The sequence below is a fragment of the Branchiostoma floridae genome, chromosome 19 (assembly GCF_000003815.2).
Source record: "Branchiostoma floridae strain S238N-H82 chromosome 19, Bfl_VNyyK, whole genome shotgun sequence".
Lineage (NCBI taxonomy): Eukaryota > Metazoa > Chordata > Leptocardii > Amphioxiformes > Branchiostomatidae > Branchiostoma > Branchiostoma floridae.
This window is the reverse complement of record NC_049997.1, coordinates 15,513,460-15,532,437: the sequence shown is the minus strand read 5'-3', so window position 1 is coordinate 15,532,437 and position 18,978 is coordinate 15,513,460. Positions and strand designations below refer to the sequence as shown.

Sequence of the window (18,978 nt, the reverse complement as noted above, 5' to 3'; positions counted from 1 at the left end):
TAACGGATGTGCGCTAGTTCTTATCTTACATATGGCTGATTAATTAACGTTATAAGTTTAAATGGCAAAAAATAATCAAGTATTTTGGTGCTGAACAAAATACGCTCTGCCCTTCAGCAACTGTTGCTGAGAGACGATTACTTTGTAAGTTATTCCAAGGACTACGGGCAGTAGATTGACACTCAAGCTACTGGAGAGCGTGCCCTTTTTTTTACACTCCTCCAGGCAAGCTGTTTTCATTTCTGTCCAATGTAGACAAACACCGCCTGTTGTGAAAGGCCCAGACCATCCTGGGGCGGTACTACCCCCTTGTCAAGATGAGAAATTAACGACCTTTTTAATTAATCGCAGCTATCCTTGTCCCCCTCGTCGAGCATTCAGTATCCGAGGATACTTCCACGTGGCAGTGTCTTTTTTTTTGGTGATCCTCCTTTTCCAAAGTACCTGTTTCATCGAGTCATCTAGATCAAATCTCTACAGTTTCGTCCACCTGGATATTGGTACTTCTGAGGAGTGACGGCAAGAGTCGCTGTTTCGCCCGTTCAGCAGCAACATCCCCCGCATCTCTCTTTCTGCTGTACTACGAACGTGAGTACCAAGAAGTCGAACCATTTGCAAGTATGAGACTATGACCACCAAACGTACTTTCCATTGCCAAGTATATTTAGGTAGTAAGATAACAGATTATCTTCCCGGGAAATGCCTAATTCAACCCTGACTCTGGCTACCTCTTAACTTAAGTTCTGTCAGTCGGTTGGCACGATATCGTATCACACTGTGGCATACAAAACATTACATATGCTAACCTTTAACTCGTTCTAAACACTTGTTTCTCAATGAAGCAATTATTAGTCTTTCAGAAGATGCAGGACACGGAGGTCAAATCGATCTGGGCGGTTTTAGTTCGCGGTTTCCTAACAATCATCCTGTCCTTCATAGGCAAAAATACTGCGAAACTAGTACTAGTACCCCACCCAGTTCTCGTTGCGCACCTAAACCCACAATTCATATTAAAACGTCGATCCGAGAAAAGAAACTTCCCATAACACACCCCACCCCCCGTATTCACTGTGCTCCAAATCTAAATTCCTAAAAAGGACTTTGATTCAGAGAAAACTATCTTATCTATACCAGATGTGAACAACATAAGTGTAGATTATCATAGTTCTCACCACAGGTCACCGTCAAGCTGTGGCAGCGTCCATCACTACTATCATTAGCCTGCATGCAAGCTCACGCCACAATGGAGGAATGGAAGAACCTAGTAATAAGCATTTATGCAACTTGATTCTTATTTGATTGAGAGGCTGCTCTCATTGTAATGTCCAAAATAGTGATTTTAAGTCTAAAAAATAAATCATCTCAATTTGTATTCAACCCTAATACGAAAAATCCTCTATAGACCACATACCCCTAAAAGAAAACTTTTTTGACCTATTGATTCTTATCTTTTTTGTCCGAAATGACTTAAAAAGTGGGCTGTCTTTATTTAGCAGGTTATATATTAGATAACATAAAAAGCACCAATCAATTGCAACGTTTGTTTCCATAATATTTTGTCAAGTGAGGTGAGCTACACATTCAACAATCCTTTTGTTCCCATAGAAAGAAGAAACTGTAAAGAGGCACAGAATGGCCTTTTCTACATATCTGTGACCACCATCTTGATCGTGGTGGTAACTTTGTTACCAAACTTGGCGACAGTCATAAATCACCTTATTCAGACTCCACGATCGGTGATAGTGACCTGATGTGATATTTCAGAGGCTGGCTTCACCTGCCGAACAACTTCCTTCTGGGTGAATTACCACATTTTTGGCTACTATTTTAATTCTTTGTGTCCACAAAGTCAACATTCTTTTTAGGCGTGGAAACCCACAAGTGGCTATAATTTCTTCCAAGTCAACCAATACAAATGTTGTGGTGCATCTTTTGTAAAACAAATACAGGTGTTGTGGGAAAATGAAGCTTGTCTGTAATATGCTTCATATCAAGTCGTAAAGGTAGGCAAGAGCATTTCACACATATCAATGAAGACCTTTATTGAACATTTTTGCCACACCGGGCTAAGTACAGGTCACAACAAGACATGTTGAAAAGATACACTTCACAGATACAAAATGAGACTATTGCTGGATAAATTCAACTTCTCCTCGCTTTTCTGTTATAGAGGGGATAAAAGAGCAGATATGTATCAACGAGAACATTAGCAAACAACCATTACCAACTTGCCAAAGGCTATTAGAATGGGTGGCCATTCTTGTGTAACTGAAATAAATACAATATAGAATACAAGCGGATAGCTACAAGGCGCATATAATATAATAGGATTACAACTTCGGATTCAACGTTTTCACAATAAAATGATTGTGAATTTGATTACCTTATTATCTCACCAGGAACCGACCAAAGTACTAGTATACTAATAGGGTCGAAGGTTTTACAAGTCATGGTCAGGGTACAGAAATCAGGAGACATTGTTTGTCTTTAAAGCCACCTTGACTTCATTATTCCATTCTTTATTGTCTATTTCAAATAAAAAGAATATATATGAAGGACATCCATTAATGAATTAGTACGCCTAACTCAAATTACCCTTTCCATAGCATAAGGAAAATCAGTTAGTTTCCCAATTTTCAACATGTTGTACAAAAACTCCCTCACTAAAAATAATAAATTCCACCTAAAATAGGAAAAATAAGTAGGAAGACAAAAAGGACTGGAACAAAGCCTCATTTTGGAACAAACTCCATTCTCAAGACCATATTCAAATTAAACCAGTAATTTCAATGTTACTTCATATTTTAATAGCCCAAACCTCCTACTTTTAAGACAGACAAATACGGCAAAATAGGACAAACTTTTACGGACTAAACAATTCAGGGTGAATGACTTGTACAGAGTCAATACAGACATATATACACAATTAGGTCACACCAATTTGTTGTTTCTCGGATTTTTTTGGGGAATAAATATTGGATTCTTTCAAAAAGTCTGTGGTGAAGACTGTCTAAATAACACAAAAAAAAAAGTCTGAGGAGTTTTATACAAAGAATGACCTCCTTTATGTAGTTGGGTGTAAACCATGCATAACTGTCATACAAGGATATACGGTGAATTAGAAATGTTCATATGGGGCCCTGTAGGGGGGATATAAGGATACTTGCAAAAGGAATTGCGACTATTTTTACACATTTTTATTGTTGCTTTCTAATGTCATTATGAAGGTACCTTACTAAATATCTACGATGTCGTACACAATGAAAAAAGGCTGGGTATTGTGGCTATCAGGACACCACAAATGTTACCATTTAATAGATGGGGCACGGGGATGCAGAATTACTTCATATATATTGAAAATCTATCTATAAGTCCATAACAAAGGTCACGAACAAGGCTATTTTTACAGGCTGATGTGCATTAAACTTTTTTTATCAATTAACAAACAGGTACACTGTATACTGCTATGGACAAACTGCAGTATACCAGTGGTGTGTTAGTACAAATGTATACCTGACCATTAATACCATAAGAACCACTACATGAAAACTCAAATTTCCGGAAATGTCTGAACCCTGGCACTCCTCTGAGACTTGACATAGATATATCTAGGAATATACGGGAACATTCGAATACCTGAGAAGGTGAAAATGGCCTGGGCCCGGTTTCAAGTTCAACGGGTGTATCGGGACCAAGATTTTACCTGAAATTTGAGTTTATCAGTGAGCAAAGTCTATGTCAAAAACTTATCAGCTGAGGGCCCTGTTATAATGGAACAGTGCATCATATGATCTGCAACATTCATAAACATACAACAAATTAGCTAAAACTATTGAAACACATATTCACAAAAAGGACATCAAGTTATGTTTTGTTGGACTGGTGATACAATAAGCAGACTCAGATTTAAAACTTATAAGCTTTAACAGATTTTGGTCATGCCTAAAGCTTGGCATATCGGGTACAAAAACTCTCCCATGTCTTTTTTCACTTTTGTAAAAGATATGCTATGCAATTTGACACGTTTCGAAAAAATCAATTTGCACATGTGATTATACCAAAGATGGTTTGCAATGCCTGTAGAAAAAGGAAGTAATGTTATGGTGTCTGTAATGGGCGGATGAAAATGGTATGTGGTTTAATTGCTGTAGCTTTGATGATCTTTGATGATTTGAGATCAGTTAGACAGACAGGCCTTCATCTTGTCTGTTTGCTGCCTTTGACTGTCCGGATTACCCAGCCCTTACTGACAACTCAAGAGGATCCCAGAATCTCTAGTCAAATTGACTGCGAGAACAAGCCAGTGCCATGAGCTATTCCAGCCAAACCTTCAAGAGCCCACTGTTTGCGTATTTTGTCCTACATGTACGTGGACTCCAGTTCCTGTTATGTAATGTGGTCTTCTAGCTTGTTGGCTGGGCCGAATGCTTCCACACATTTTGGCTCAGAGAAGTAGACCTAGAACAACAGTCATTTGACTTTACCGGCCGGGCCACCAGTCAATATAGTGATGTGACTTGTGTGTGACCAAACGGTACTGTGGTTGTCAGGGCTGAAAGGTCATCTGTCTGTGTCACTGTGTTCTCACACAAACACAAACAAACAAACCATCAGCGCACTGCACTTTTTACCCGTAACAGTAAGGAAGTCAAAGTCCTTTGCGCATGACACAATGGCAGCTCCAATCTCCGTTCCTAAGCCCTCGGTCCGCAAAACTTTTGGCAAATTACTACAGCGGGGCTAGTCTGCTGTTAGTGACCTGTATATCAAATGTCCTGATAACCCCCATACATAGCCTTTGTCATTATTTACTACGAAATAAATGCACACAATGATTTAGTAGGTAATACACTAGTCTACGATAAATAAGCAACAATAAAAATGTGTAAAACCATAATAAATCCTTTATCAAGTATCCTTATATTCCCCATACAGACTTCAAATCAACATTTCTAATTTGTTGTATCATTGTATGACAGTTATGCATGGTTTACACACAACTACATAAGTAGTTGCCAGAACTTACCTCATAGTGAACCTTTATTACCTGTTTTATTATAGTGCCACCCCCCCCAAAAAAACAATAAAGACCCCCCTCTCACCGCTCGCGTTATGAATGACCCAATTAGACTACGACTGTTCCTCTCTCCAACAACAGTAAAGCCAACACCAAAGCCACTGCGCATAGAATATATTGCGCCTTAGAAATGGCTAAAATTCACAGAGATGAAAACTCTACTCTTTGTGATTCTGGTAACCCCATAGAACACCATTTTAACTTCAATGCTTCATCTTCAACTTTTGGTCTGTAAAACTAGAGAACCCATGCTATGAATACATACAAAACTTATGTTCGTATCTTTATCACATTTGTCAGGGTAGCCTACGCAATTTCAATAATTTTCAGCCATAAATTGTTTGATTTCCGAGGGTCTCTGAGGGGGGTCCCAGAATGCCATAACAAAAAATAGCTGGAGGGTTTGAACTATATGGCTGTTCATAGTTCCACACCTATCACACATACAAAGTATGAGACAATTTGGCTGACCCCCATCTTCCGACCTCTGCTTTGTTTTCTCATGCAATGACTCTTAAAAAAGTGTGTCAATAAAAACTTTTGCCATGGCAACAGTTTTATTATTTATAAGTATTAAGGATTGTTGTTGTAGGTGTGTTGTATTGGTCTTCTATCCTTTCACCCGGTTGTATGTATGAAGATTATTTTACGCGATGAATGTTTTTAGGGTATTACTGTTAACAAGAAAGGTGATACGCTGTGACGAGTGATCTATCATAAATCAGGGCTCAAAATACTTTTTTCTGCATACTTGCACTGGTGCAGGTAACATTAAAAATTACCTGCACCAGACAATTTTTACCTGCACCACTCTCATATTGATTTTTCATCTCAAAAGCAATAAAAATACACTTTCAAACATTCCTTAAGTCTAGTGGTAAAACATTAGTAATCAAATATCATCTCCCCTTTAAATAAAAATTGTAGTAGGTGCTGTCATGGATGCACAGGGAAAGCCGGTCATCGAGGATATGAACCAGTCCCCACCCGTTGCTGTGGTCCAGGCACTTGACCAGTCCCCGCCGTCTGCTGTGGTCCATGCGCTTGACCAGTCCCTGCCGTCTGCTGTAGTCGAGGCACTTGACCAGTCCCTGCCGTCTGCTGTAGTCGAGGCACTTGACCAGTCCCTGCCGTCTGCTGTAGTTGAGGCACTTGACCAGTCCCTGCCGTCTGCTGTAGTTGAGGCACTTGACCAGTCCCTGCCGTCTGCTGTAGTCGAGGCACTTGACCAGTCCCCGCCGTCTGCTGTAGTCGAGGCACTTGACCAGTCCCCACCGTCTGCTGTGGTCCGGGCACTTGAACAGTCCCCGCCGTCTGCTGTAGTGCAGGTTCTGACACCTCCTGCTGTCGTCGATGCTCCAAGTGCAACAAGTGTGCCACAGCAGCTGGGAGAAAAACCTGGAAAGGTACATTACAGGAGTCATTTTTGAAAAGAAACAGCTCTTCAGCATAGAACTCAATTCAAATACTTTGCATCTTACTTAATATGCAAATTTCAATGCAGATCATGATACAACTAAAGTCATTTAAGGGTCAATGACCTACCCCAAGGTGTATATGGTGTCATAATGCCTGATCCTTTGCTTAAACCACCGAATAAAACCACCAACTTGATTCAAGCAAACAAGGTTTTATGCGGTAGCTGTAGTGAAGGACCAGGCATTATGGCAGCACATACACCGAGGAACATGCACTTAAACGTTATTATCATATACGAGGGGCGTGCAATAAATAATGGTCCTGACCCACTTCCAGTTGTCTGATCTAAATGAAATTTTGTATGTGTAATAATTCATATCTCTATGGGTTATGTTGCAAAAGACAGCTCTGAACTAATTGTGGTTTCTGATTTACTGGTGTTTGAACTTAGTCAGGTGCGAAATGGACCAGGTGTGAAATGGAACCAGTTGAGTGTCGCGCAGTGATCCGGTTTTTGTATTTGAAAGGACGCACACCAAAGAAGACTTTTGATGAAATAAATGAAACTTATGGTGATGATGCCCCATCATATGACCTTGTAAAACGCTGGCATCCTGAATTCAAACGTGGCTGGAAGTCTGTGGAAACAGCTCCCAGACCTGGTCGTCCCTCTTGTGCCATTGATGAGGCATCAGTTGGAGGACCAACCTGGGGTGTCCTACAAAATCGGTGTCCAGAGCTGCATCAAACGATGGGAGAAATGCATAACTCTGGGTGATTCCTATGAAGAGAAAGACTAATAACTGTGCCAAGTTTCATTAATCTCCTGCTATGGGAAATGGGTCAGGACCATTACTAATTGCACGCCCCTCGTAGCCTATCCACACTGATGTCATTGTTGCTGATCCTGTTTCACAGTGGCATTTTATGAACTATTCGAACCTGCTTGCGTGTGCAATTGTCGAAAATCCGAACAACTGTGGTTGCGCACGTCTTGCAATTCTTTTGTTCGAATTGAAAAATAAAGCTGTTGACTTGTTGTGCATTAAATAATGTCATGTCTTATGCTTTTTTGGAAAATAAAATTTAACTTCCTCGGGTGGGCATGATATAGATAAAATTTGGCCGTCGGGCAATCCTACCCATTGTCGAGCCGTACCTTGGGCGATACGGAATTGGTCAACGTTTGTGTAGCCTGAGTGCAAGCCGTCAGTAGTGACTGCTGGCTCAATCATTTTGCTTGTGGTGCAACTTTAGCAAGCAAAAGGATTGAGCCAGCAGTCACTACGAAGGCTTGCACCCAGGCTACGTTTTGTGTATCTCTCCTTCTGATTGGTTAGCATCTTGTGTATCTTCTGATTGGTTCATTCTTTAAAAACCCCGGTTATTGAAGAGTTATTAAACGAATTATTAGATAAACTGATTGGTTGATTTTCCGTGTGCTACTGCGCCATAACCAAGAGGGCCTTCTGATTGGTCAATTACCACTGGCTATATGCTAATCATTAATAATCATATTTTGTATCAACAGAGGCAAAGGAAAAGGAATTACACCCAAGAGCGCCAGACAAAGTGTAAGAAAAGAATACAAGCAAAGGTCAGCCACCTAATTTCTAAACCATACTTCTACATGTAGGTCTAAAACTAATTAGGTAAAATTGGTTGGACAAGCCACCATAGACCCATTTGTGAGACAACGTGACTCACAAAATGTTTACCATGATTCTCTGTAGAGTTCAAACCCGTTAGATTTCTCCACGTTTTGGGAGATGGGTTTGAGAAACATATCCAACATAGAATCAACATGTTAGATAACTAATAGAGCAGAACAGTCCTAGAAGCTATGACTGAAATATAAAGGCCCTGATGCCGAAACATTCGGCTCGGTTGGGGCTGATCTATCTGTCCATGCAGGGGCCGAAATGTCCTGTATTCCCAAGGACAGGTTAGAGGCTACAGAGAAAATTTCCATATGACAGCCAAACATGACACTCACTCTCTATATACATGTACATTGTATATATGCCATTTCTACAGGTCTTGAAGCTTAGTTCAGAACCAGCAGCTCCTTCATGTATCTTCATTCATCAGAGTAACAGTTCTACCACCCTCTCTGGTAAGTCTATTACATTGAAAGACTTAAGCCATGTCCACATGTCACAGGATGCCACTGATGCCTGGATAAACATTGTAGGCTACATAATACCAAGGAGGTTATATTCTGAATATAACCTCCTTGATAATACTTTCAGTTGTCCACATACAGGTAGTGGTATCTTTATGGGGAGCTACTGGAACCAAACTTCTACATAGAAAAGAACCCAACACATTTGTATACACGGCAGGCCTTAGCTGGGGTAAAAACGAGCCAGAAGCGAAGCAGTATTGCATTGTTATTATCAAATTGTAGGTGTATGATAAAGGATCATGATTCACCATAAAGGAGGATGGATGTTTAACATAAATGCTGGATTTAAGACTTCTTCCAAAATGCATATTCAGCACCTTCATATATTCATCGCTGTAACATATTCCCTCCTGCCAACAGGACCATCCCACATGAAGGAATTCATCAATGATCCTTACATCGTGCAGAAGTTTCAAGACTTGGACAAGAAGAGACCAACAAGCTTAAAGCCCTCAGGTAAATAAAAATTTTGGCCTTCACATTAAAGTTGGCAAATAGAAATTTCTGTTCATGCATACATTATTTCATTTTATACAATGTAACATACATTGTATGTATCTGTCTGACAACATGCGAAGCAACTGTTGCCTGTGCTAAGAAAAATTTAGAAATTTTCCTTGTTCATCTATTTACATGTACACAAAAAGGTATTGTTTGAAAAGACTATGGTTGAACAAAAAAAACCTTCAAATCACACACCAAATTAATTCTGGTTAATATAATACTTCCACAGGAACACATCCAGCTAAAGAAGAGGAAGATGAAGATCTTGCTAATAGAAAAGAGCTGCTGAAATATGATGTGGACAAAGACTTGAACTGCGAAAATATGAGGAAGGTTGTGTCCTCAATTGCCAAAGGTAACTACAATTTTTCTTTCATTTTCTTCTAATACCCATTAGCAGTCTGTAAGATTTGACATAGAATATGACCATGTGTTGCCCAGCTTCACGGTCCAAAGGGCTAATGGCATCTCATATCCAAGGAAACCCCAAAATCACATAAATTGTTGTCGAACTAAAGCATAGTGAAATAGATTCAGTGATTCACACGGATTCAGTGGGTAGGATGAGTTTTGAAGAAGTTAACAATATGGGATATCGGAGAACAAAAGAAAAGAAAATGAAAAAAAAACAGCATGTCTGGTGTTGATTTAATGTTTTATAAAATTGAAAACCACATTCAATGTATCCACATGTACATGCAGAAAAGATTTATTGAAAACATTTTCTTGCGGTCTGTTTGGTAGCATGTCCTATCTTTGGATGAAACATTACTATATAATAGAAACACTGTTACTAGAAGTGTTTGCCACATCAAGACTTTTTTTGGAACCAATGATGTCTGTCAAAGGTATCAACTTTGTACAAAAATCAAATCTGACCTGTAACATATCAATAACTACCTTCTTACCCTAATGGTCTTAATTTGTAACAGTTATCAGACATTTTAAGTGACATTATATGTTGTAGATGGTTTTATAGGGATTGCTCAAGTACCGACCTGTTTTTACATTAAAGATTAAAAAAATCTGATAGAGATGTCATAATTCCAGATAGGAAACCCTTCTGGACCAAGAAGGAAAACCGGCCAATCTGGTGGCCGCAGGACATACCTTTTGCCAGTCCAGATAAAAAATGTGAGTATTCCTATTTTAATTAGTATTTCATTTTGTTTTGTGTAAGTTGGGTCAATTGGAAGTTAGTGATAAATTGTATGATAAGCGGAAGAATAAGTAGGAGAAGGAGAAATGAAGGATGGCAAAGTTTCTGGTAATCAATTGACTGGAAGTATATATATATATATATATATATATATATATATATATATATATATATATATATATATATATATATATATATATATATATATGTAAGATAAGCTAAAGTAAAACGTAATGATGCCACTCTCTAATAGGGCAATTCTTTAAATTTCCATGCTATCATCGGTTAAACTTCTAATTAGGATGATCAGTCAAGACCTGTCCTTATCAATCTATCAGGGCTGAAAAAGGCATATTTAATAATCCTTGTACTTCTTAATGTAATGTTAAATTTAGGTGACATATGCGCTCTCTAACGATAAGCAATTTTTCAATATTTTCCAGGTATGGACAGAGGGGACAAAAAAACAAAGTTCTGGGCGCCGGAACTTAAGGAAATCATAAGGGCGTTCCAACAGTGCATTTCGGACTACTTGAAGGTGAATTTATAAAAATTATGATAGTTGGACATTTCATATACTCACCGTTTACTTAAAAAGTATGGTTCAACATCAATTTCAACATGTCCAGAGTGACCAGTAACATGCATCATGTCTACAGAGGTCCTGCAGTGCCGTCATGGAAACACCCCCACCTGTTGAAGCAGAGGCTGTTGACCCCCCTGCTGTTGAACAGCCTTTAAGGGAGGTTGTCGAGACATCCGTGGATGTGCTGGAACAGTCGGGAATGACATCTGAAATTGAAAAGGTACATTACTTTACAAATTACGAAAAATATGTGACTTAGTCTTTACAATCAAGACTAGTGTTGCTACTTCTGCAATCAAATTCCTATTTAGGTAATAGTACAAAATTTAAAGGTTTAATTAGTAAATGTGACAAATAAATACATGTAAAAGTGACACACTGCAGACATTATGCTATGAAGAAACTATTGTTGTCCAAGTAAGCAGGCTTCATTTAGTTTTGCTACCCCCAAAAAGCTCTATCTCATATTTACAACAGAAACTACTCCTTAGAAAATATTCATATTTATTGGTATGCAAGGGTATACTGTACAACCCATAGTCTAAACAATTTTTTTTCTGTCATCTAGTCGGACGTTAACACCAAAGATGTCCTCAAGACACTGAATGACGCAGAGGACTGGGGAAGTTTTCTGGCAATGTGCCATACCCTAGATCAAGATGTGAAGGCACCCGAACAAGTATCACATCAGACATCAAGGGGCACGACAACAAGGTACATGCACATATTGTTCTATCTCATCAAAAAATGCCTTTTAGGCTGATTTTCAGTCCTATAACCTGAACCCCCCAAAACAAATGCATGTATCATCTCTGATTCTTAAAGTCTGTCTACGAACCTAAAACTTAATAAAAAAGATTATAATTGTTGGATATACGAGAATTCTTGTACACAACCAAAATTAAACTTACTTGCTGACGTTTCGATGTCTCGGGACGAGGGGGGGTACAAGCTGAGCCATCTACACCGCAAAAGCGCCACCTACACCGGCTACATATAGCTACGAGAAGCATCTGAACTCCAGTCAGAAGCTCTGAGGAAGATGTCTGACAGACATAGAAATGTCAGCAAGTTTAATTTTGGTTGTGTACAAGAATTCTCATATATCCTATATTCTACCAACTTGATGAAATTATTTTCGGAAGGATTATAATTGTTGCTTAGCATTCATGTTAGAATACAGAAAACAGTATTTACTTATAACTCAGAGTCCTCCCCAGAGGATGGAACAACGGAGCCCCTCCACTATACTCCTAGCCCAGCTCCACTAGACTAGTCTTTTCAATTTTAGTGTGTTTCTTCCCTATTTTCTTGGTAAGTTTTGCTGAAATGAATGAAAATTCACAGATTTTTGTTCCAAGTGGCATCACTTTTCCAGTGGGCATTGTCTATAAGAACTTGTGAATGGGCGATGATCAAAACAATAGTCGTTTTGCCACACAAGAAAGGAATCACTATAATATATTACTGTAAATCACTAAATGATGAAATGTTCGTGGTGGATTCATGTTGGCGGTTTTCGCGGTGACCACTTCACCACGAACTTAAATCCACCGCAAACATTTTTCTGTTATGGTATTAGACTGCAGTCTATGGTGTTACCTTGAACTTAAATCCACCGCGAAAAGTCCTTTTCCCCGCTACCACGAAATTAAATCCCCGCAAACTTAAATGCATTTACAGTATACTTGTAGTATTTGACACCCTCTGTCATTGCAAAATGAACCCATTGTCATGAAAGCGCAGCACGTTGGTTTGGGTTACTTTGATTGATTGATTGATTTTATTTTGCACTTTAAAAAATGATACATACAGAAAATTATAGAATAAAACAGAACGTGCAAGGGGGGAGAAAAAGCCATGTGGCTTATACAAACTCTCCCCCCGTCAAAATTAACAAATCATAATACATTTGTACAATTAAATGGGCATGAAGATTATACATCAAACAATAATAAACCAAGTGAAAATAATATAACCCAGTGATCATCACCACTTTTGCCAGCCCCTCCACTATACTAAAAAATTCTTGGGAGAATACCCTGTAACTTACAGATGGACAAACATCTTAATCATAAATCTAACCTCTGAAAACATTACTATTACTCACATATACAGTTTTGTACATCTTTTTTTGTTCATATTAAAAGTTAAACAAGACAGTAACCATGGGTAACATATACTGTGGTGACATCTATGGTTTCCACGTTGATATGTGAATTGTGTTTCCTTTATCAAATGTGACATGGTGTTAATTATGGTTTGAACAGTATGTATGAAAACTTGAACTATGCGGCTCCAGATGTCTCTCTGAGGAACGACTGCAGTGTGCAAGGTGTCGGTAGCTTGAGGGATGAATCTACTCTACTAATATATGATTCAATGAGTTTGTTACCAAACCTTTCTAACACGATTTTTGGGAATTTTTTGTACTGTTGAGAAAGTACAACGCAGAGCGGCAAGATGGGTATGTCATCGTTTCCGTCAGTCCTCAAGTGTTGGTGACATGCTACAAGAACTCTCATGGGACACTCTGCAGACTCGCCGTAAACGTGCAAGACTCTGTACCTTCTACAAGTTCCATCATGGAATGGTGACCATCAACTCTAAGAACCTTCCTACACTTAGCCAACCCAAACGTCAGACAAGACAGTCTCACCCTTTCTACTAAAATATTCCTCTAGGCAGAACTCAGTACAGACAGATGTCATTCTTTCCACGAACTGTGTCCGAGTGGAACTTGCTTCCTGCAGAGATGGTGACTGCCCTATCCTTGGAATCCTTCAGGGATAAGGTGGCAAAGCTACACTAACAGTTACAGTAGACCCCCAAGGCATAACATTACTTGAAACTACAACAGAAACCTCCTGTACCAGCACCTCCTTTAAGTGTGGCAGAAACATCAACAAGATGATGGTGGCCACCTGAACATTAAGAAGAAGAAGAAGTACCACGCGGCTACATGGCCCAATACCATATCCGTTTGCTTGTAGAGACAGGCTTCCCTCTCCAGCACACGTACGGGCGCCGGGTCTCTGTCACGGTTAGCCGTCGTTATCAAGCGTTTTCAGTACACCGCGGCCTTTAACAGGCCATAACAGATAACGGCGACTAACATCGTGTTAGAAACATCTCCCATGTACGTGTGTTAGGAAGGGAGGCCTTAAAACTCGACAAGCACACGGATATTTAGGCTAAAACTTGATGTTGTGCTTACCGGACGTGCGATACGCCGCCTTTTAAACACTAAAAAAAAGTGATGGTCTGCCGCGCGGGCGGCTTCATTTCCAACATGCCTCAATTTTTAATAAAAAAAACTATCATTACCTTGCCAGCTGAGATGTTTGTCGAGAGCACTGGGGGGTTAAAGTTTTGGATGCTGTGATTTAGATGAACTAGAAAGGGATTTGTCGGGTGAGCAGCCGATTCCACAAGTCGGCAGGGGTGTCCCCTTTCCCCGATAACCATACCATTTCCGGAGGAGCGTCCCCTAATAAAGGGAGGCACATCCCCTTTCCAAGAGGAGCGTCCCCTTGAAAGTCGAGTAGTGTCCTCTTTTCTAGAGGAGTGTGCACATTCGCGAGGGATGTCCCCATTCGATTGGTCAGGGTGCTGGTGTGTCGTCAGGAAGGCAACAGCTGTTATATTCGTTACACGAAGTCGCTAGTCACATCCATCATCTGCTTGATCTTCTTGATGTGTTGTCAGACAGGAGAGAAATCTGATCTGGACCACTGTACCAATTACGTAGGGGTGATTTCTGCAATTATTACATTGCTTATACAAACAGCTACCATAAAATAAAAAAACATCATGTGCATCATGATGCAAATATGTGCAGACAACAAACCAAACTAAATAAGAATGCAGCAAAAGGAACATAAAGATACAGCTGCAAACAGTTGTTACATTTGACAAATACAATACTGTCGTCAAAGAGTAACAACACTGTACATATTCTATCCCTTGTATTCCAACTCATACATGTGTTCAATCCCAGGTATGCTAACATTCCGGCCAACCATGCCGCAATTGAGATAGTGGGCGACGGGAACTGTCTCTTCAATGCGGTCAGCACGCTGCTGACCGGAAGCGACGACCACGCAGCAGTGCTGCGCCTGGGTGCCACAATATACGGGGCTATCCATGCAGAACACATTGTTGATCAGGTACACATTGGCAGAGCAATACATGGAAATCACTACTAACAGCAAATGAAGTACATGTAGATAACTTAAAAGGAATGACAGGGTTTGAAATACACAGGAAAACAGTTGGAGTTGGACTATATTTTGTTTTAGATACTATTTGCATCTCTATTTTACAAGAAATAGTATACAGAAAATTTATAATGTATAATTTGCACATCTTTTTTTCTGCATCATTTTCAACATACAGTATATCAGCGCTGGTGTGGACAATGTGGGAGCAGCAGAGATGCTCATGGGCACTGTGTCAACTGATGCTGTAGTAGCATCGTGCACTGCTACAGACACCAGGGGAATTCTAAGGCACACAATCCAAGAAGAGGCAAGATCGACTGCAAAGCTCGGGGCATTCTCTGGTATGTATAACCTTATTGATAAAAGAGATAAAAGAGGGAGATAACAAAGTGTTATGACAGAAATAGATATATAGACAGCATAAGAATAGGACAGGTGGGCACACACAAGCACACACACACACACACACACAGAGAGAGAGAGAGAGAAAGAGAGAGAGAGAGAGACAGACAGAGACAGACAGACAGACTCTAGAGTTAGTGAGTGAGTGAGAGAAATAGTAAAACAAGAAACTGCTTTTGCCTCGCATTCTGCACACATGATGAAATTATAGAATTCAAAAGTAATGTGTTTAAAATAGTAACAAGCAGTGTGTACTGTTTTGAGCTTGATTTTTTAAGAGACTGGTAACCAGTGCTGTTTATTTTGCAAGAAAATACTGATATTTCCCAGCCTTTTTTTCTAAGCCAGTCCAATAAATTGTGGTACCTTGCAGATTATAAAAGCAATGTTCTTAGTAACGAATTCCAAAACAAGATCGTATTGGCAATTTGACATTGAGCCTGGACAATCATCCTATTGAAACCCATACGCAAGATCTGAGAAAAGAGCCCTCATAAGAATGGGGAGCTCCTGGGAAGTCAAGGCCTGACCTTTCAAAAGAATGTTTGTTTTATGTGTAAAAATACTGTAGTTGTTACAATTAGCAACTTAATCCTTCAATTGCTTTGACCCAAATTGACCTGGAACTTTATCACGTATCCCATAGGAACCAATACTTAAGGCAATACAAAATACAAAACTTTCCATCATGTATCAGTACTGGATTATAAATGTTTCATTTATTTGGTCATCTGGGATCAATTTTGTAATCATAAAGATCTTTTAGAATGTAGCTCTCTCCTCTGGAGCTGAGTGTGCCTTTAAATGATTCATTAATCTTGCATTCTGTCTAAGCCATTGATTGGTTTCATTCTTTTATTCCCAGGAATTCTGCAGTTGTCATTTTTATCTGGCTTCTGTGGTTATGCCCTTACTCTTTACTGCGAGGAAAAGGCAATGTTAGGGTACAACAACCAAACTATGGCACCATGCGGGTGTGACGAGCAAGAGAATGTCATGAAAGGGGAGCTCAAGTTGATGCTGGTACGCACAAGTACAAGGTCACTAAACCACTTTGTGGGTCTAGTGAAGTCCAGCGGTGAGTTATTAAAAAACTGAACCTTTGCATTATACAGCAAACGCCATTTCATTGCACACTCCAATTGCCAGCATAATTTTTATGCAATTATCCAGGTGGTGCAGCAAAGCAAAGTTATCCAGCCGGAATTCGGGATTTGGGGATTCCGTGCAATTAACAGAAGTGGGCAGTAATCCATTGTGCAATTAAGTAGCTTCTACTGTAGTACTGTTGTACCTAGTTTAACATATATCAGGGCTCAAAATACTTTTTTCTGCATACCTGCACTGGTGTCGGTAAGATTGAAAATTAACTGCACCAGGTAACAATTTTCCCCTGCACCACTCTGAATTTAGGAAGTATGGATCATATTAACGAAATTGTTCAGGATTTTTTGCTATTTTTTTTTCTTTCATACTGTATAGGTGGCAACAGTCAATGCAGCTAATAACAATCCACATACACCTAAATCATAGGACATTTATGTATAAAACCCTGGGTACATGGACCAGTGCAGGTTAGGTGCAGGTAGACACCAAAAATACCTGCACAGCAACAGTTTTACCTGCATCAACCTGCATATGCAGGTGGTATTTCAAGCCCTGTATATGAATGATTTGAAGTTTAAAATTGCTAGACAGAGGAAACAATGACACTGCATATTGAATTTATGTAGGATTCACCAAAATTTTGGTAGCCTTCACTATTCCACAGTACAGAATTGTTACTTCTGTCTACTGCACCGTTTGATGCGCAGGGAGGATTACAAGACAGGAGACTGCCAAGCCCGAGGGTACTTCTGCTGCTGCTCACCTTCCTGGCATGGAGGCAGCTGAAAAGTGTGCAGCCACTCTGACACTGGGATGTGCATACGAGGAAGGGGCCATGACTGGTGCACGCAAGGAAGGGGCCATGACTGACATGATCCAGTGTATGTCATGTCAGTCATGGTACCACTTCAAGTGTGTACCAATCCCAGCACCGAACAAGTGGAAAACACTGGAGTTTCACTGTTGTGCCCGAAACAGGACCCTGGTCTTTGAGACGGTTCCCAACATCACGTTAGTATGGACCAAAAAACAGATACTAAAGCAAGTAGATAGATTTCAGAAACGGTCTGACATTCGGACAGCATCTGTTGTCTTTCATTATGGAGTTTCTATCATCTGTCCAATTGCTTGATTAACTGTTTGGAGGCATTCTTATTACCTACTATGTGGAACATTCATTGATGTACTGTTAGTATTACAACGGAGAATGCAAATATTTATAGTCAATCTTATATTGGTAAGATAACCTTCTTGGGAAAGGACACTGAAATAATTTTTTTTTATTTCAGGCTGCTGAAAAATCTCACGTTCGAACAGAACAGCCGATGGAAGGTTAATGTCACATTGGCTGATGTTGTAAGCCTACGACCAAACTACTGGGTGACCAGCGGGATAGTAGACTTCTATGGCAGGTTAGTTCATTTTGCAAGACATTACCAATCAAGTCCATTTACCTCCGTAAATAGCTCATCAGGTTGTAGATCAATTAAAACATAAAAAATGACTTGCACCTGCCTGATAGGTTGCCTGATAGGTTGCATTATGACAAATATTGACATACAACTTACAAGCTCAATTAAAGCTTCCAACAGTCTGCTGGTCTTAAAGTTAAAACATTGTTACCTGGTTTAAATGTACATTGTTACATGGTTTTTTTTTCTAAAACAGAAAAATGCATTGAAATATGCTATTTTGGTCCTGGGAAAAATTGGTTGGTCAAGTGGAAGTGACCATGTACTTGAATAGTAGGGCCAGTAAATGTTCTGCAATCTCAGAATAAACTTTTATATGAGCTACCCCTCTCTGGATCATTTATTTTCTTTATTTAAGTTTATCACAGGAAGTGAAGGGGAGTGCAAAACAGGTACAAAAGCAAATTTGCAAGTTGCCCTCCCCACATTTATACATAAGGCCACAGCAAGTAAATTTTAAGGATGACATCCTCTGCAGACTGCAAAAATAGTGCGATAGGGCGAAAAAAATACAAGATGGGTACATTTTCAAAAATAGGCACCATAAAGTTGTGATGAATGTTGTGACAAGAATCAAAGGGAGAAAACATGGTATTAGAGCCAACAAGGCATTCATTCTTGTATTCAAGACATGTACTGGTGTGGTAATAGTGACACTAGTGTGGTAGACTGGCATCACCAACAAAGTTGGTAACCACACTCATAGCTTCTATATTGGTGTCACTTTTACAACTATCCAATAAGTTTCATTTCTACAACTACAGTCCTGGGTACCTCACATGTGTCACTTCTACAAGTACTACAAGTACAATTATTAGACTACAATACAACATATTGCTCA

The 18,978-nt window shown here is 39.5% G+C and overlaps 1 protein-coding gene and 1 long non-coding RNA gene across 3 annotated transcripts in view; one reads left to right on the top strand and one right to left on the bottom strand.

Annotated features, from left to right (window-relative positions):
- Positions 1-351: 351 nt before the first annotated feature.
- LOC118406592 overlaps positions 352-18,978 on the top strand; it is a 25,918-nt gene continuing 7,291 nt past the window's right edge. Inside the window, exons 1-15 of one of the 2 annotated variants that reach the window (XM_035806741.1) lie at positions 352-588; positions 6,005-6,483; positions 8,028-8,093; positions 8,534-8,612; positions 9,045-9,140; positions 9,418-9,543; positions 10,239-10,322; positions 10,791-10,885; positions 11,007-11,153; positions 11,502-11,647; positions 14,934-15,102; positions 15,332-15,497; positions 16,424-16,636; positions 17,373-17,676; positions 17,955-18,077. In XM_035806741.1, coding sequence (XP_035662634.1) covers positions 6,016-6,483; positions 8,028-8,093; positions 8,534-8,612; positions 9,045-9,140; positions 9,418-9,543; positions 10,239-10,322; positions 10,791-10,885; positions 11,007-11,153; positions 11,502-11,647; positions 14,934-15,102; positions 15,332-15,497; positions 16,424-16,636; positions 17,373-17,676; positions 17,955-18,077 — 2,282 coding nt within the window. In that variant the 5' untranslated portion in view covers positions 352-588; positions 6,005-6,015. Of the gene's footprint in view, positions 589-2,121; positions 6,484-8,027; positions 8,094-8,533; positions 8,613-9,044; positions 9,141-9,417; positions 9,544-10,238; positions 10,323-10,790; positions 10,886-11,006; positions 11,154-11,501; positions 11,648-14,933; positions 15,103-15,331; positions 15,498-16,423; positions 16,637-17,372; positions 17,677-17,954; positions 18,078-18,978 lie in introns of those variants that run through there. The other variant, XM_035806740.1, reaches the window with a different exon arrangement.
- Positions 6,318-18,978, bottom strand: part of LOC118406594 — a 20,905-nt gene continuing 8,244 nt past the window's right edge. Inside the window, exons 2-3 of the long non-coding RNA XR_004830052.1 lie at positions 10,931-11,139; positions 6,318-6,475 (exon numbers count right to left, since the gene is read on the bottom strand). This is a non-coding gene — a long non-coding RNA (uncharacterized LOC118406594). The remainder of the gene's footprint in view (positions 6,476-10,930; positions 11,140-18,978) is intronic.